A 16249-nucleotide genomic window follows, 5' to 3' on the forward strand; every position below is an offset into this window, starting at 1 on the left:
GAGGGTCAAAAGTCATATCAATTCTCTTTTTGCAATTATTGTTTCATTGATTTAGTAAAAAGTAATTAGCCATTATTGTCTTTTGAAGAGACCACTTTGCCCAGGCAAAATTATTCTCTCTTTTTTCACCTTTTTATAGTGTTGGTAATCAACACACACTTTAGATCAATGTGACTGCAACTAAAAGCTGTGAAACCTCATAACTAATACTAACTTTTTAGGTTTTTAACCAACAAATTACTCATATTACTTCCAACCTAATCATATTACTAAGATATATACTATGTTTTGTTTATTTCAAACTTTATTTCTTTGTGTTGATTCAAAATTTGGAAAAAAGTGATCAAATAAAAACAAATGAAAACACACATCTTTGAATCTTTAATGCAAATCAAATAGCTAAATAAGAAACTTGCATGCTAAATTAACCTAACTTTAAAGTTTCACAAACCAACAAAACATAGATTCACTCCTAATTTTTATGGACTAAACTTTACTTATACATTTTGCATTTTGTGTACTTCTTTTGCTATGAAAATTGACATTTTACCCTATTGTCATTTGGTTAAAATATTTACCAAGATTTTAACTTTCAGCTATCAAACCCAGTACTTGTTTACATACACAAAAATTAAACAATATATGTTCAATATTTACATGAAAAATTATCATATAATACTCACATTTTTCTTTTACTTTAACCTTTTCAATAATAAAATATTATATTTGTTGAGTGTGAAACTATGATCAATTAGAGTGAACTGACTAGACACCATGTTTTAGTGAATGAACTTAATTATTGTGTTTTCTCTATAATCTCTATTTAAGAGATCTTTGTGTTTGTAATAAAATTGTAACAAAAAGAATGTGCTTGTAATAAAATTGTAACAAACAGAATGAAAACCTAATTAGTTGTCCGTAGACGTAGGTTGCAGATTGACGACCGAATCACGTTAAATCATGTGTTGTTTATTTTCTGCCGTTAATTCGTGATTATATGCGTTGTTTCCGCGTACGTTTTTTTCCATCAATATTTAACTAATAAAAATAAATATAAACAATTTTTTAAATAAAATAATTAAATTTTTAGTTGTCAAAAATGGAAGTATAAAAAAATATAATGTGAAAGTATCATCTTCTTGTTTACATCCACATCCTCCTAGCATTATAGCTTCAGTAACTGCAACATGCTCCAGTACTTGTGTATTTGTACCATACTTCCAAAAGAGTGTTACAGTTTGTACAAGTGAATGAACAATTTTACATCTAACAACTGCCCATATTTGTTTATAATTTTGGTACTATAAGCTATTTTTTCGGACAGAAAAAATTAACATTCTTATCCACCCTTGCTTAAGCATTTTTTCATATATTTTTCAGCAATTTCTAATTGTTGGTACACGTTATAATGATAAACTGTACTACATCTTACCAATTGCAGTGTACTCTGGAAGTGCTATATTATGAAATTATACATTGGTATTTTGTTTATTTATGTTTTTAATATAAATATGTACTAAAACCACAAGAAAAAAGGCCGATATAATTCAATTTAATTAGATTTTTCAACATTTGCTTTTATCAGTAAAATCTGTAGCATCAATAGCTGAAACAAGACAATGAAAAAATGTATGATTATGTCATGATGACTCAAGACAGAAAGAAGTAAAAAGACAAAGTTCATTGTACAGGAACAAAGTGTTTGGACGTCCAAGAGAAATAAAATATTGAGATCCATAGCAAATAATAATAAATTATGAAATTTTATACAGTAGAAGACAATGTGTTTATTTGCAATTCAAGTTACAGAAAATAGCAGGTAAGATTTTGACAGAGGAAGTGGTAAAAAAATGAGGGTAGATTTGGAATATGAGTCTTGAAGTTGTGGCAGAATAGCTGATTGACTCCTTTTCTGCAGTATTATGTGGTTCTTAAGGATCGATGGCAACTGTTCAGTTTTCACACAGACACCCTTCAACGACCGTAGTTAAACCTCCTTAATCACTTTCCTTCACCCTCTCCTTGACTTGTCCTCTCTCTGTTTGCTTTCTTTGTCTTCAATGAGATAGTAGGAGAAAGAGCACAACTTTGGTTGAAGGAGTTAGTGGGGCATTTTTCTTTCAGCCAAGGTAGTAGGAAAAGAAAAGTCTTTGGAAAGAACCACTTTCCGTGTGCATGTTGATCCTCATTGATTCATGTGTTCATTTTGGAGAATTCAACTGTTTTGGTTTGGTTTAGTTTTGTTTTGCTTTCTCTTTGCCTTTTTAGATTATAATATGTGCATGGCATGACATGTTTGCCACTTCGGGTTGTTTTGTTTATTTCTTTTCTGGGTTGGTTCACGGTTTTGTGTTGCTGTCTGACCCGGTTTCTTGTCATGTTTTGCTATGATAGTTGGAGATCTTGCCGGTGTCTTTGTCTGTTTACTGTTCTGGGACGGTTTCCTTTCATTTGCAAATGAGATCTTTGCATTTTATGGTATGAAGTGAAGGTTTTATTTTCTTTTGGAGGAAATGTGCTGAAAACTGAGAAGGAATCTTCTCTTTTTTCTAATTAAGAGTTGTTTTATGAGCGATCAGAGCTTGTGATTCTCAAACTGAACTTTGCTATGGTTTTAACTTCTGACTATGTCTTGTTAGCATTCCACATTTTTTAAAGTTTTTTACCATGTGAGCTAATTCTTTCTGTGGAGTTTTGCTTCTCTTTCCCGTTGCTTTTCTGTGTCCCGTGAAACAAATTCAAGCTTGTGATCTAATGGATCTTGCAGAAGGGATTCTATGTTCATAGTCAATATTGATCTGTTACATCAGTAGGGAACCGAGTGACGATGCCAAACCAGCTATGGTTTGCACTGCCAATGATTTACAAGGATGGAAAGATTTTCCAAAGGGACTCAGGGTTCTTGTACTTGACGGAGATAGAAGTTCTGCTGCTGAGATAGGAGAACAGCTTCAGGCCATGGACTATAATGGTGAGACTTTTTGGATCCCTTTATTTTATTTTTGGTATGTTTCACTTCCTCATCTTCCTGAAACTTTGGCATGGCTAATCTCACTTTCCTTAATTAGTGGGTAAAGTTGGTCCCCATTTTGTAGAATGGCATCTTGTAAAGCGGCACTGCTTTAGATAGCCCTTATTTGGTTCTTTGGGAAATTGTGGAATGAGATTTTATTTCATTGAAGGTTTGAAATATTTCTAGATTTTGCCCTTCTTTCTTGATGCTTGATGTTAGCACATGTGGTATTTCTCTAGATGGTTTATTAAGGTTCAAAGCTTTTCATTTGCGCTTTAGACTATATGCCCCCAAGTGTTTCTGAAGGCTGGAAGTGGTCCAAATTCTAAAGGTATTGAGGATAAAAGAATGGTCTGCTATGTCTGACTTTATCAACGAATGAATCTATTCTAATTTTAGTGGTGCATTTGGATTTTGATGGACTTCTAATTTCCAAGAGAATATGAATCGGTTGACACCAACCTAATTATAATTTGACTGACATATAATTAAATTCAAAGCATTCTTTTCATCCACACCCTTCCTTGTACATTCTTGTTATTCCTTTAGTTTCTTAAGCAAACCTGAAAATTTCTGCACAGTTTCTATCTTCTATGACGAGAATGAAGCTTTGTCAGCAATATCGAGTAGTCCTGAAGGCTTCCATGTTGCCATAGTGGAGGTAATGAACTTTTATTTTCAGTATAAACGATGAATCATTATGTTATAGTTGTAAAATTTGAACAAAAAGTAAACAAAAAAAGGATGTTGTCTAGTATGCTAGTTTAGAATGAGGTGAATATGGAAAAGTTGGTAGTTCTCTTGTATAATGGTTAGGTGATTCCAAACATAATTTATCACCTTGTGCATTTTGCTCTAATAATATCTTGGCACTGTTTGTCTCACTTTGGCCATGTCTATATCTTAAACTTGTAATTGATCCTTTTTACATTGTTAAAATAATTTGGCCTTTGATGATGTGATGATCTGTAACCACTGGCATTGATCTGAATTGTAGGTGAGTACAAGCAGTAGCCTTGGAGGTTTCAAATTTCTTGAGAATGCAAAGGACTTGCCTACCATTAGTAAGCACAAATACAAGCCTGACTCTGCTGGTTAATCTCTTGTATTTTTTATCATCAACAATTCCATTTTTATGGTGTTTACAGTCAACCGTCTAATCTGAAGTCAGCTCAAATTTATTTCCTAAAAGAAGGAAAATTATTGTTTCTCGCAAAACCAATTTTAATTGTCACTTATTAGAGTAATAGCAATTCTTTTTACTTAATCTCTATTTTCTCTTTTGCTTGTGTTGTGATTGTTGCTTGCTTTGGTTTTGTATGATATAACAACTTCTTTTCTTCCTTTTAAGCTTTAAACAATTGAAATGGATGAATGATCTACGAGGAAGCATGACAATGGGAATATGAGAAAAAAGTTTTCTTTAAGGCTGTCTAGTGCTTGCTTTAAATTTTCTAACCAATGATACTTATTACTTACAATTCTTCATGCAGTGACTTCAAAGAACCAGTGCCTGAACACCACAATGAAGTGCATTGCGGTAAGATTTTGGTTTATTTATCCTGAGTAAAGTATATGTGGATTAATATTTAATTGTATAACACACTCATGGTTGTTGATGCATACCACTTTAATCTGTGACTATTTTCTTCTTTTTAAGCTTGGTGCCGTTGAGTTCCTCAGTAAACCACTATCTGAGGACAAGCTCCAAAATATTTGGCAGCATGTTGTTCACAAGGTTTGTCGGCATTGGCAACATTATGATGACATTTATTGTTAGAATACAATGAATAAAGTAGTTTTTAATGTGGTTAAATTTCATGCAGGCATTTAATGCTGGGGCAAATGGTCTGTCTGAATCACTAAAACCTCTCAAAGAATCTGTAGAATCTTTAGAATCGGTGCTGCAGCTCCAAACAGGCAATGAACAAGATAAAACTCATAAAAGGACGATGTCAATTGATTTAGAGAATGTGTCCAAGTTTGGTGATGATGACAAAGAGCAATCTGTGTGTGATAAATATCCGGCTCCTTCAACCCCACAATTGAAACATGGAACACGTTTATTGGATGATGGAGATTGCCATGAGCAGACTAATTTCTCAACAGAAAAAGAAAGTGGGGAACATGATGGGGAGTGCAAATCAGTCGAAGCTTCATGTGAGAATCTGAATGCTGAAAGTTCTCCTCAACCAACTGAACCTGAGGAGACTCTGATTAAGGAGGAAGAGGATTTTGCCAATGGTTCCAAGGGCGAGAGAGCTGTTTCACCGAATCTACACAATGAAAAGTTTCTCACCAATGCAGATGGTCATACATCTTCAAAAAAGACCGGAGTACTTCATGATTCATGTGAGATTAAAGCTAATAGGAAGAAGATGAAAGTAAGCTGAATCAGAACTACTAGTTATTTTTATCATATGCACATTTTCATTCTTGTCCTATAACATTTTCTTACACATGCTCATATAGTTTGGCACATGTAACTACGAATTATTTCAAAATTTTGTTTAACCTGTCAATGTTTCCAACATGTTGTATCTGCATGCTTTGAATTATTGAAGAAAACATTGTACCAGACATTATGAAATATTAAGTGCTCCATGTTTGTCAATCTGAGAAGGGACACTTCCAATGGGATTTCCTACTGAAATAGCTTGATAGAATAGCATGGCTCTTATCATGACCTCTATTCCCTGTATGCTGTTTTAAATAGAATGTGTTGCCTGTTTAGGACAAAATTATGGAGCTTGGATCTGTAGTTGATGATCTACATACCCATAATAATTATAGAACTTGAACATGGCAGTTATCGAACTTATTAAATGTTTCAACTGCAACTTATCATGATCACTGTTATTTCACCTGAAACACTTGGATCTGCTGTCAACATAACCATTTTTACGGTTGTGCAAATGATCTCCTTGTACAATTATCTGGAAACAGTTATTATACATGGTTTTTTGATTCAGGTAGACTGGACACCCGAGCTGCATAAAAAATTTGTAAAGGCTGTGGAACAACTAGGTATTGATCAAGCCATTCCTTCTAGAATATTGGAGATAATGAAAGTGGAAGGTTTGACAAGGCACAATGTGGCAAGCCATCTTCAGGTCCTTATTTTACTTCTGGCTATAGTTTTGATCTCAAAGCTGCAAGATAAAATGACTGTTTTATTTTCAAAATCTTTCTGGTAGTAAAGAAAAAGCATATAGGTAAGATAAAGTAACAACTTTATGTTGAACAGAAATATAGAATACACAAGAGACAAAGTGCACCTGGGGAAGAAGATAGAAAATGGCATAATCAAAGAGATGCAATGCAAAGGAGCTTTTATCTGCAGAGACCAATCATGGCCTACCCTTCCTATCATTCTAATCAAACCCTTTCTCCAGCTCCTATATATCCTATGTGGGGACAACCTGGAAGTCAAATGGCTGGCGTACAGATGTGGGGCTCTCCTGCATACCCCTTGTGGCATCCTACAGAAAGTTGGAACTGGAAGCCTTATCCGGGGGTAATCTTTTTATTTGGAATGAAATCAAATATGCTTTTTTGGTATGTTATGCAGAAATTATGTATGCAGTTTGATATGTGGTGACTTGATGTTTCAGATGCACGTGGATGCTTGGGGATGCCCATTGTTCCCACCTCCTCAAGCTCCTGGTTTTCCCTACAATCAAGTAATTTTCAACAACTTAATTTGACTCCGTTTCAATGCTATTTGTATATGTAATATACCCACATGCGCGTAATTTACCCTTGTAGTAGTTAAATTATTTGTCAAAGTGATGTTAATCTGATATTCTCATGAAACTGCAGAATATACCTGGATTGCACACACCTAAAGCAGTGGATTATAGATTCGGCATGCCACGTAGTTCCTTTGAGCATCATCCGGTAATGCAGTACTTTCCTTCCACAAAATCATCATGAAATTTTTCTCTAGTTGAGAAATAATAAGAATTGCTATACCGAGAAAGGTATACAGATGAGTGAATCTATCAAATCTTTTGTATCAAGTGTGCATTCAGATAACCACAAATCTATTTATCTAAGTACAAAGCGATGTTCTTCAAGTGCTCAATGACATGTTTACTCACTTGTTCTAATTGAATTTGTATGGCAATGTGCCATTTCTTAATGGACTTGCGTAATGTTTTGACTTTTGAACGTACAATGAGATGTTCCTGATACAGTGTGTTCTTCCATGCATGCATGCATGCAGGCAGAGGAGGTGGTAGACAAGGTGGTGAAAGAAGCAATTAACAAGCCATGGCTGCCATTGCCCTTGGGACTCAAAGCTCCTTGCACGGATAGTGTGTTGGCTGAGCTCTCCAAACAAGGCATATCCAGCATCCCTCTTGGCAACAAGGGTTCTTCTGCTCCAAAACCCTGCTGAAGTCTACCAATGACCCCACCACCGGCTCCTACAGAGTAGTGGCTTTGATGATGATGATGATGATGGGGCTGGCCAGCCACTCACATGTCAACTCCCTGTTGAGTCTTGTAGTTATTTTGTTTCTCTAAATTCCCTCTCAGGTTGCAACCACAGTGGTAGATATGGCTGGAAGTTGGGACCATTTACTTTGCCTTATGGCCCCCACTGCTACACCGACCACTCATGCTGTCTCTTCTTAAGCTGCTCATTGTTAATGGTTGATATGGTATGACATGATATCAGGTACGGTCATACAACACCATGATGCAGCACAAATGGACAATGCATTGATCCTATTCATCCCACTTGCCAAAACACAAAACTAAAATACTAAAAAAAAGGTTAAGGTATTCAGCACTCAGCAGTTTTATGGCTCCATTTGTTGAAGCTTTGCACAAAATGTTGAGGCTCAAAATAGTAGCTGATGATTTGGGGGGTTGTAAGTGACCACTTTGGGGTCCATGTAAAATTGAATGACAGGATTTGGGGTCTTTGGTGCTGTTGAGATGGGGCCTAGTTGAGGTGTATAATAATAATGGAAAAGGGTAGTGAGGATAATGTTGTGAATAAAGATGAGTCCAGGCTTTGGTGGATGCTAATTCTTCCTTCCCAATTCAATTTATTCAGTCAGCTGTTTCAATTTAGTTCACATAATTCAGTTTGTGCAGCTCAGTTGTTCTTGTATTGTACCCCTTTTGGCTGGGGCCATTGTTTTTTTACTAAATTTATCATTTTAACCTTTTGGAAACACTTCCAAATTAAGGCATAAAGTGAGTTTAAGACCATCACTTTCTTTTAGGGATGGCAAATAGGCCCGTAAAATGTGGGTTGGGTTGGCCCGCTCCGCAAAGTGAGTGCGGATTAGATTTTTCGTTCCGCTAAGGGTGGACCCGCATTCAATTTTTTTTTTTTTTAAATTCAATGATTTTTTTTTTTACTTTTTCTCTTGAAAAATTGTCATAAAAAACAAAGACATTATGATTAATACAACAATAAACATTAATTGAATGTTACATAATTCAAGTATTAATTTTTCAATATTCTTGACTTACCCAATACCTAACATATCTATTATTATTTATTTCAAATTACATGAAAAATATCATATCCAACATCCTGTATTTTCATCTCCAAAACTAGACCAAAAAGGAGTTTCAAGAAAATTATAACTCCAATGATCCTTGTAATTTTCGACCCCAAAATGAAAAAGAAAGAAAAAGAGAACATCATTTACTCCACTGTTGACAAAGTCAATTTTTTATTTTTTTTGGTTTGCGGGCCAGCTCGCCTCGCCTCGCTGCTGGTCCGCACGAACTGTGAAACAAGTTAATGCGGATTAGTGGGTTGAAAAGGTGAGTCCACCCCGCTTGCGGCTCAGATAGTCCGTCCCACTTTGTCATCCCTACTTTCTTTAAAATATTTTAAATAAGACTGTAAATATACTTCCGCTATTTTCTTTGAGTAATTTTAGAGGTCTTGAAAACTATAATAACTTCCAATGTCTCACTGAGTTAAATTGGACTTGAAATAGAGGATTTTGATGAAAAAAAAGGTGAATATTTTATGTGAATAACGATAAAAACTGTGCTGCTTTTATTGAAAAGGAACCGTGGAGCACGTGCTCGTTTCGGCATTAAAATAATAATAATTATCTAACTTTTATATTAGTAAGCAAATAATGATTTTAATAGACCGCGTGTTATTTTAAAAAAGAGTGGTAGTTCAAATTAAAATAACTTTATTTAATAGATCCAGTGCATTTTTTTTATCATAAATAATATTGTAAATCGGATAAAATTGTTATGAATGGTAAAAGTAATTTATTTTCTCCATAAGAAATATATAATTATTAATTTTCTTTTAAACGCAATTCTTAAAATTAGCGGAAACGCGAGAGCATTATATCTGTTTTCTTCTTCTTCTTCTTATATATATATATATATATATATATATTTGTATTTATTAAAATAAATTATAAATTTATTATAATATTTTAATTAATTATAAACTTATGTATTCGTATTTTTTTAATAATTTTCCGTAAATCTGTATTTTTAAATATTTTTTATATATTCGTATTTTTTATTTTTATTATTATATGAATTTATATTTTTTATTTTTATCATAAAATTATGTTTTTACTATCTAATATATATTTAAAAAATATGAATATACATAATTTTTGTATTTGTATTTTTTAATTTTTTGTTTGTATGATTTTTTAAATATATATTAGATAATAGATAAATAATTTTAAATATTTGCATTATAAGAAATATATAATTATTAATTTTCTTTTAAACGCAATTATTAAAATGATATTATAAATAAATTAAAACACTGTTTATACTGATCCAGAGTATAGGAAGACAAAGAGAGGGCAAACATGTCATTTAAATGGATTTTCATCACACCGCGATTTCGGGTGTTGAATGTATGATAACAAACTCCATAGCGAAGCGAATCTTACCGTTCAAACGATCCAACGGTTAATTTTCACAGAAATTCAGTTATTCGGTACGTAGAATTAAAGGCAGAGATCTTGTACAACTTTATGGAAGCTGTAGAGGATCCAGCCAATGCCAGAGTGGCATTTTGTGTTCTGTGATTTTTTTTTTTCCTTCTTCTTTTCTCATCTCTTCTCTTCTCTTTCGTGTGAGTAACTTAATTTTGAATTTGGAATTTGCAATTCGAAATCGTCTATTTCTTCTGTAAGTTCTCGCAGCTTAGACCCTCTCATCTTTTTCTCGTTCTTTATTTCTCGTTTAAGGAATCGCAGAAGTTCTTCCTTGTTAATATTCCAAGTTTTACTTTGATGCGAATAGGGTTTGATTGCAAGGTAAGCAATACATCACCATTTTTTTTATCAAAAGGAATTAGGGATGTAAAATTGTGTTTATTATTTATATAATTGCGGGATATCGCTTCCCTATTTTCGTTTTGGAAATGTTTTTCTGTCTTTTGCAAATTAAAGTATTAAGACTGTGTTTTGGATGAAGATTGAAAAAATATTTTCGCAAATTTCAATGGATATTTCTGAATTTCAATACTCAAAACGAAGAAGGAAGAAATTATACCTTCGGAAGTAAAAGTGCTTTTAGACTCTCCTAACTGAAATTCAAACATGCATTAAGTTGTGAATATGAGTTGAAGTTTAGCTCTTAAAATTTTAATTGAACTGCAGGTGTTATAGTTGGTGTGGTAGTTTTGATATTATTTCTTATCTGATACTATGGAGAAGTGCCTGTATGTTTCTGCAGAAAATATATATAGGGCACAGACTCTAAAGTACCGTTATAGGTAAAGGATGGCATGCAGGGGGTGCTGGGAGTGCCTTTTGAAGCTTTTGAACTTCATATTGAGCATCACTGGTCTGGCCATAGTGGGCTATGGAATTTATCTTTTTGTCGAATTCTCCAAAGTTTCAGATGATGACACTCCGGATATTTCTCCTGTCAGTGATGATTACGCTCTGATTCAACTAGGCCGGCCCATGCTTATGGCTGTGTCTCTATCAGACAGCTTTTTTGATAACTTGCCCAGGGCTTGGTGTGTGTGCTACTCTCTTCTTGCCACTTTTGGTGCATATACATTGACTTATGTTTATTCTTGACATTCTAAAGGTTTTGCTTTGGTTATAATTTGCTGCATCAATCTGCTATCTGTTATGTAGTTAGGCCATAGATTACATTTATGGCGTTTTTTTCCGGGTATGGGGAAATTTAATTTAATGACCCGTAACCATGTAATAATAATTATTGAAAGAATTGCAGTGTTGAGTTAAAAAAACAGTTGCTATAGAAAAACTTTGGGTCAAATGCATTCAGTACTGCGCCAGAGATAACAGGGTTTCAGAGTTGGAACCAACCTCTCAATTTGATTCCAGTGCAGGGCCCCTAGTTTTAGTTGTGTACTGCTCTATCATTTTGTTTGATTTTGAGTATGTTTAGTTTGATTTTCAAGGTGAACTTTAATGGTTTGTCGATAAATATTGGACTCATGGTTCAAAAATTGTTGGAGCTTCACCGAATGATGTAATTAATCCATAATTCTTGCCATTGATTAAGAAAAAAACCTTATAATCAACTTTATGCAGTTTCCAGAATGGTGCACAGAATGTGAATTTGAATTAACTTTTATTTTTTCTGGTATAGTGTTTTTTACCGAACAATGTATTTATGTGAGAAAAAAGAAAATGACCAATAAAATACCAAAGGTATTTTGTCCTTTTGTTCTCTTATTTTATTCATTCTTGTGTAATGACTAACATTTTACATTTATTTATATCATAAACTGCCCCATTTTTTGTTTCGTAGAACAGTTAGTACACACACAACAAATATAATTTTTTTGAAATTGACAAAGACCAATCTCACTCTAATTCTTTATTTCATATTCGGCAGGTTTATTTTCTTATTTATTGGTGTGGGAGTAGTTCTCTTTCTTATTTCTTGTTTTGGTTGTATTGGAGCTGCAACAAGGAATGGATGCTGCCTGAGCTTTGTATCCTATTAGAATGTCTTATGCTACAATTAAAAATATTTCATGATATAATAAATTTCCACTAATATACAAAGAAAACACAAGTTTAATCTTCTGATCTTCTCTCCTAGTTTGTGTGTGTGTGTGTGCGCATGCATATATACATGCATTAATCTGTACTAATCAACGAATTTATTATTAATTTCCTTAAGTGAACAAAGTATTCAATTTTGGTGGCATTATTGATCTTGATAGAGTTGGGATGTGCAGCCTTCATATTCTTTGACAAAAACTGGAAAGAAGTAAGTAAAATTGTCTGGTAATTTGTAATATGAAATTAAAGATGTACTTCTCATTTATAAAATGTTTCATTCAGGAAATTCCAAAAGATAAAACAGGAGATTTTGATGCAATATATGGATTTCTGAGTGAGAATTGGGATATTGTGAGATGGGTTGCCCTCGGAATTGGCATCTTTCAGGTAAGGAAGTTGTATGATTGACATTCCTCAATTGTTTTTCCATCTTGTTTCTTTGTGCTTGTCCTCGTAGACCACATGTAATAGTCTCTAGGATTATAATCAAGCTACCCATTGTATGATTGAGTCAATAACAGACCAAGAATGCTTGAACTCTTGATAAGGAGAATACATTGTTTTTTATTGATATAAACATCTAGATACTTAGAAGACAGGAAAATGAATTTATTATTACCACCATTCTGTTAATAATTTCACGGTAGGTATGGTAAAGTTGAATTGTAACAAGTAGTTCATTATCCTCACTAGGATGGAGTTCAAGCAATTGTGGAAGAGGTGCATAAAGATGAAAAGTTTATGTCCATATCAAATTTGAAAAAGAATAGGGATATCAAACGAAGATTTAAATATATATTGTTTTATGAGGGAAGGTTAGGGCCTATCCTTGCAAGATTTATTGAGCCTATCCTCTATTAGGTACTATTAGACTACTCACAAATATCAAGTCTCATGCTTGAGATGTTGAATCCTTAGCGGGAGAGGTGTGTAGGAAATCCCATATCGATTACGAAAATGGTTAAATTATAGTTTAGTTGAGTTAGGTTTAAAATCTATTTTCTTAGAGGAAGAAATCTCTATGGATTTCATAATTGGTCTCCCCAAATCCAAAGGTTACACAACTATTTTGGTGGTAGTTGATAGGCTCACCAGACCTAGCCATTTTATTCCCTTAAAGCTTCCCTACTTTGCTTATGTATTGGATGAGATTTTTACTTGTGAAGTGGCGTGTTTACATGGAATTCCAGCTTCTATTATTGAGGACGATGCTCGCTCCTATTGAAGAAGCAGGAATTGTTAGGACTGGGAATTTGGGTGTATACTCTGAGAGTAGGCCCGAGATTTGGAGTGTATGAGAGGAGAAACAAGGGTGTTAAGAGAAATGCTGAGGTGACAAAAGGTGTAACAAAATTAGTTAAGGAGTGAGAGAAGTAGCGAAAATATAAGGGGAGCAGGGAAGATATTGTGGAATTTTGTTATGGCCAGGGGGTGTTAACCTCTCGGTAGGAGCTTGCTTTGCAGCACTAGGAATCCTCATCCTACTGTATTTTCTATTTCATTTTGAGGAGTAATATATATATATATATATATATATATATATATATTCTATCATTTTCCCGGTTTATACTTCTACTTTTTGGATCTCTAAGATTGTGGAACATAAAAAATAGGGTAGGATTCATCATATATATCTAAGAAATGTGTATGACATTGCAGGCCCTTCTTTTCCTGTTAGCCCTCATTGTTAGGGCTGCAAATAGGCCAGCAGATTATGATAGTGATGAGGAGTTTATTAATCCAAGACAGCAAGTGCGGCAGCCACTACTCAACAGACCAGCAGCGGGCTCAACAACAACAGGTTTACCAGTTAGTGGGACTATTGACCAGCGCCCAAGCAGAAGTGATGCATGGAGTGCACGGATGAGGGAGAAGGTGCAATCTTTTTCTCCTAAATTGACTTTATCTAATACTCTTAAGCAGTTTTTGATTTCTTTTGTCTTGACAGTTATGTGTTTACACACTTGAGTGCTCCTGGATTGTGGTGCATAGTACCATACTTGTTTGTGTGTGTGTCTGGTGCTATGCAGCTGTTTAGCCTTGTGTTTATTAATGTTTTCCCATACACAGATATTTGGCTTTGACTTATGGCTTCCTTTGTTGAGGTCTAAACTAGCCAATAGATAGGATCTTTACAAAGAATGTTTATTTATACGTATAGGCAAACACGCATAAAGGAGTTATTTAGGTGAGAATAATTGAGTATTATAAGAAATTAGAAAGCATTCCGGACACATAAAGTGAGCCTTGTGGCACTGACTAACCGACACGTGACTTGACAGTTTTTTTATGATAGATGAAAACAATGCGTGATTATTAACCATTAGATCTGATTTGAATTATCAAGATTAAAAGATAAAAATGTATATAATTTTCTTAAGTGGTCACGTGATCATGAACTAACTTTTATTTTTGTCCTAGTCTAAGTATTTGTTGATCATTTTAAATTTAATGAGTTTACTGATTATTATTACATTTTCAGTCTAAAGTTTAACGAGTTTAGTGGCTTTGCTATTGAATTCATGTCTCGAAGGATTGGCTAAACCTGAATTACATCTAATAATTTTTCTGTTGTCGCACAAAACAGGACAGGATAATTTTTTGCATTGGGCCTAATTCAATAAACTGTCTGTTAGCAATCAGTGTTTTTAGATTTGATTATTCAATTAGTCTTTCCGTTCTTAACTCTCTTGTTAGCTTTCTTAGGTGATTAGGTGTTGTGTGTGGTTTTACTGTCTTAACTTAACACTGTCACTGCTGTTATTCAGTATGGACTCGATACTTCGGAATTTACGTACAACCCATCTGAGTCGAGCAGGTTCCAGCAAGTAAACTCACAGCCAACTGAAGAAAAGAGCCGCTGCACCATAATGTGATCTCTTTTGAGTTTATGTTCACGACTCGTGCTGTGCTGGATCACACCATGACATGACCAACATCATATATTCATGTTTTTTTATACATAGCCTTCATGTTAGTGTGGAATATTGTGCTGAGACATCAAAATTTACAGTGGTGTTACTTGTGTTCACAGATTAGGGGGCTGTGTTGTCTCACCAAAATATTCTCCCTTCTTTCTTCAAGGTGTGAATTGTGATTGTGGGAAAAAAATTAGTGGGAACACTTCGCACTTCTCTTTGATTAAGCAGAGACACAGAAAAATAAAAATGCAGAAGGTGTACCAAAAGAAAATGATACAGGGTCGAAAATGAGTGTCCGAAAGGAGAACCAAAATTGTTTGAGTTTATAAGTTCTGCCGTTAAATTCGTCTTTTGATTATGAATTAATTAACTATTTGTGAAGAAGGCTCTATAATACGAGTTTTTCTAGAAGAATTTTATCCACATAACAGACAATTGCTCTACACATAGATACCATCAATTATGCTTAATGTTGATGTCATCCCCTTTATAATTAATTATTGTACGAAACATGCATAAAACACTAATTATTTTACACAGAAAACAAAACCTTACTAAATTTAAACTTATTTTTAGAGTTAGATTAGTCTCCCATGAAATTTTAAAACATTAGTAAAACCATGTTCATTGAGATAAAACTCATGTAACTCAAGCTACTAATCACATGTTAGAGAGGATGCTTCGTAGTAGTAGAAAAATGCACAATATTCATGCTGAATCCACTGTGATTTTGGCTAGTAGTGGCGAGTTGGCTGAATAACACTTTTATTTTCGTTTACTAATATTTTTTTTAAAATATTTGAAAATTTATTATAGAGGAGGTTTTTATTATTTGAAACTTAATCCAATATTCTTATCCGTAGGTTGCTAGCTAGCATTCAAAACGTAAAGTGGAAGACAACATTTTTAAAAGAAAAATAAAATAAAGAACTAAGATCTGAGGATGAGCCAAGTTTAATATTGTTAATGGTGGTTGATTATATAGCCAAAAATTGATGGTATAGAATTGTGGCTAGTCTTATTAGTGGAGAAACCTATACGTTTTCCAAAAACAATTAGTTCTCAAACACATATGTATAGAATTTGTCATAGGGGTCTCTTAAGCTGTGTCCATTTTTATCAATATTGCATTTGATATAGGGTTTTTTTACATCCATGTTTTTCTATTTTAGATTGTATAATTTGAAATTCATTTCTTATATCATGTATATTGGGTAACCTACCACCTTTCAAATCCAATAATATTAAACGTTTAATCAACAATAAACTAATAATCGAATGATCCTTTTTTATATTCT

General features: G+C 33.8%; 2 protein-coding genes across 12 annotated transcripts; both read left to right on the forward strand.

Annotated features, from left to right (window-relative positions):
• Positions 1 to 1701: 1701 nt before the first annotated feature.
• On the forward strand, positions 1702 to 8108 carry LOC137809977 (two-component response regulator-like APRR2). Of its 9 annotated transcripts, none has more exons than XM_068611066.2 (13): positions 1794 to 2129; positions 2395 to 2478; positions 2768 to 2971; positions 3595 to 3674; positions 4011 to 4077; positions 4507 to 4553; positions 4674 to 4751; positions 4840 to 5397; positions 5986 to 6126; positions 6261 to 6530; positions 6628 to 6696; positions 6836 to 6913; positions 7242 to 8108. In XM_068611066.2, the coding sequence occupies exons 3-13, from the start codon at positions 2842 to 2844 to the stop codon at positions 7413 to 7415; spliced, it is 1692 nt and encodes a 563-aa protein (XP_068467167.2). In that variant the 5' UTR covers positions 1794 to 2129; positions 2395 to 2478; positions 2768 to 2841; the 3' UTR covers positions 7416 to 8108. The 9 variants fall into 9 exon arrangements, with proteins under 9 accessions (XP_068467166.2, XP_068467167.2, XP_068467164.2 ...); XM_068611067.2 differs by having other exon boundaries at positions 1899 to 2129; positions 2395 to 2669; XM_068611064.2 differs by having other exon boundaries at positions 1899 to 2129; positions 4011 to 4107.
• Positions 8109 to 10008: 1900 nt separating this feature from the next.
• On the forward strand, positions 10009 to 15222 carry LOC137809980 (tobamovirus multiplication protein 2A). 3 transcript variants are annotated; one of them, XM_068611075.2, is made up of 7 exons: positions 10009 to 10293; positions 10715 to 11003; positions 11858 to 11957; positions 12158 to 12238; positions 12313 to 12417; positions 13690 to 13905; positions 14799 to 15222. In XM_068611075.2, exons 2-7 carry the CDS (start codon positions 10762 to 10764, stop codon positions 14904 to 14906), a joined length of 852 nt encoding a protein of 283 aa, XP_068467176.2. In that variant the 5' UTR covers positions 10009 to 10293; positions 10715 to 10761; the 3' UTR covers positions 14907 to 15222. The 3 variants fall into 3 exon arrangements, with proteins under 3 accessions (XP_068467176.2, XP_068467177.2, XP_068467175.2); XM_068611076.2 differs by having other exon boundaries at positions 10009 to 10165; positions 10696 to 11003; XM_068611074.2 differs by having other exon boundaries at positions 10009 to 10165.
• Positions 15223 to 16249: the final 1027 nt, after the last annotated feature.

The sequence above is a fragment of the Phaseolus vulgaris genome, chromosome 2 (assembly GCF_051622355.1).
Source record: "Phaseolus vulgaris cultivar YP4 chromosome 2, ASM5162235v1, whole genome shotgun sequence".
NCBI classification, from domain to species: Eukaryota; Viridiplantae; Streptophyta; class Magnoliopsida; order Fabales; family Fabaceae; genus Phaseolus; species Phaseolus vulgaris.

Bases quoted from the DNA above. Each gene is read 5' to 3' on its own strand.
- LOC137809977 (XM_068611063.2), top strand. From the start codon at position 2,842: ATGGTTTGCACTGCCAATGATTTACAAGGATGGAAAGATTTTCCAAAG. The intron at 3,675-4,010 runs GTAATGAACTTT...TCTGAATTGTAG, and splicing joins TCCATGTTGCCATAGTGGAG to GTGAGTACAAGCAGTAGCCT. The intron at 4,108-4,506 runs GTTAATCTCTTG...TTCTTCATGCAG, and splicing joins ATACAAGCCTGACTCTGCTG to TGACTTCAAAGAACCAGTGC.
- LOC137809980 (XM_068611075.2), top strand. From the start codon at position 10,762: ATGGCATGCAGGGGGTGCTGGGAGTGCCTTTTGAAGCTTTTGAACTTC. The intron at 11,004-11,857 runs GTGTGTGTGCTA...CATATTCGGCAG, and splicing joins GATAACTTGCCCAGGGCTTG to GTTTATTTTCTTATTTATTG. The intron at 13,906-14,798 runs GTGCAATCTTTT...GCTGTTATTCAG, and splicing joins GTGCACGGATGAGGGAGAAG to TATGGACTCGATACTTCGGA.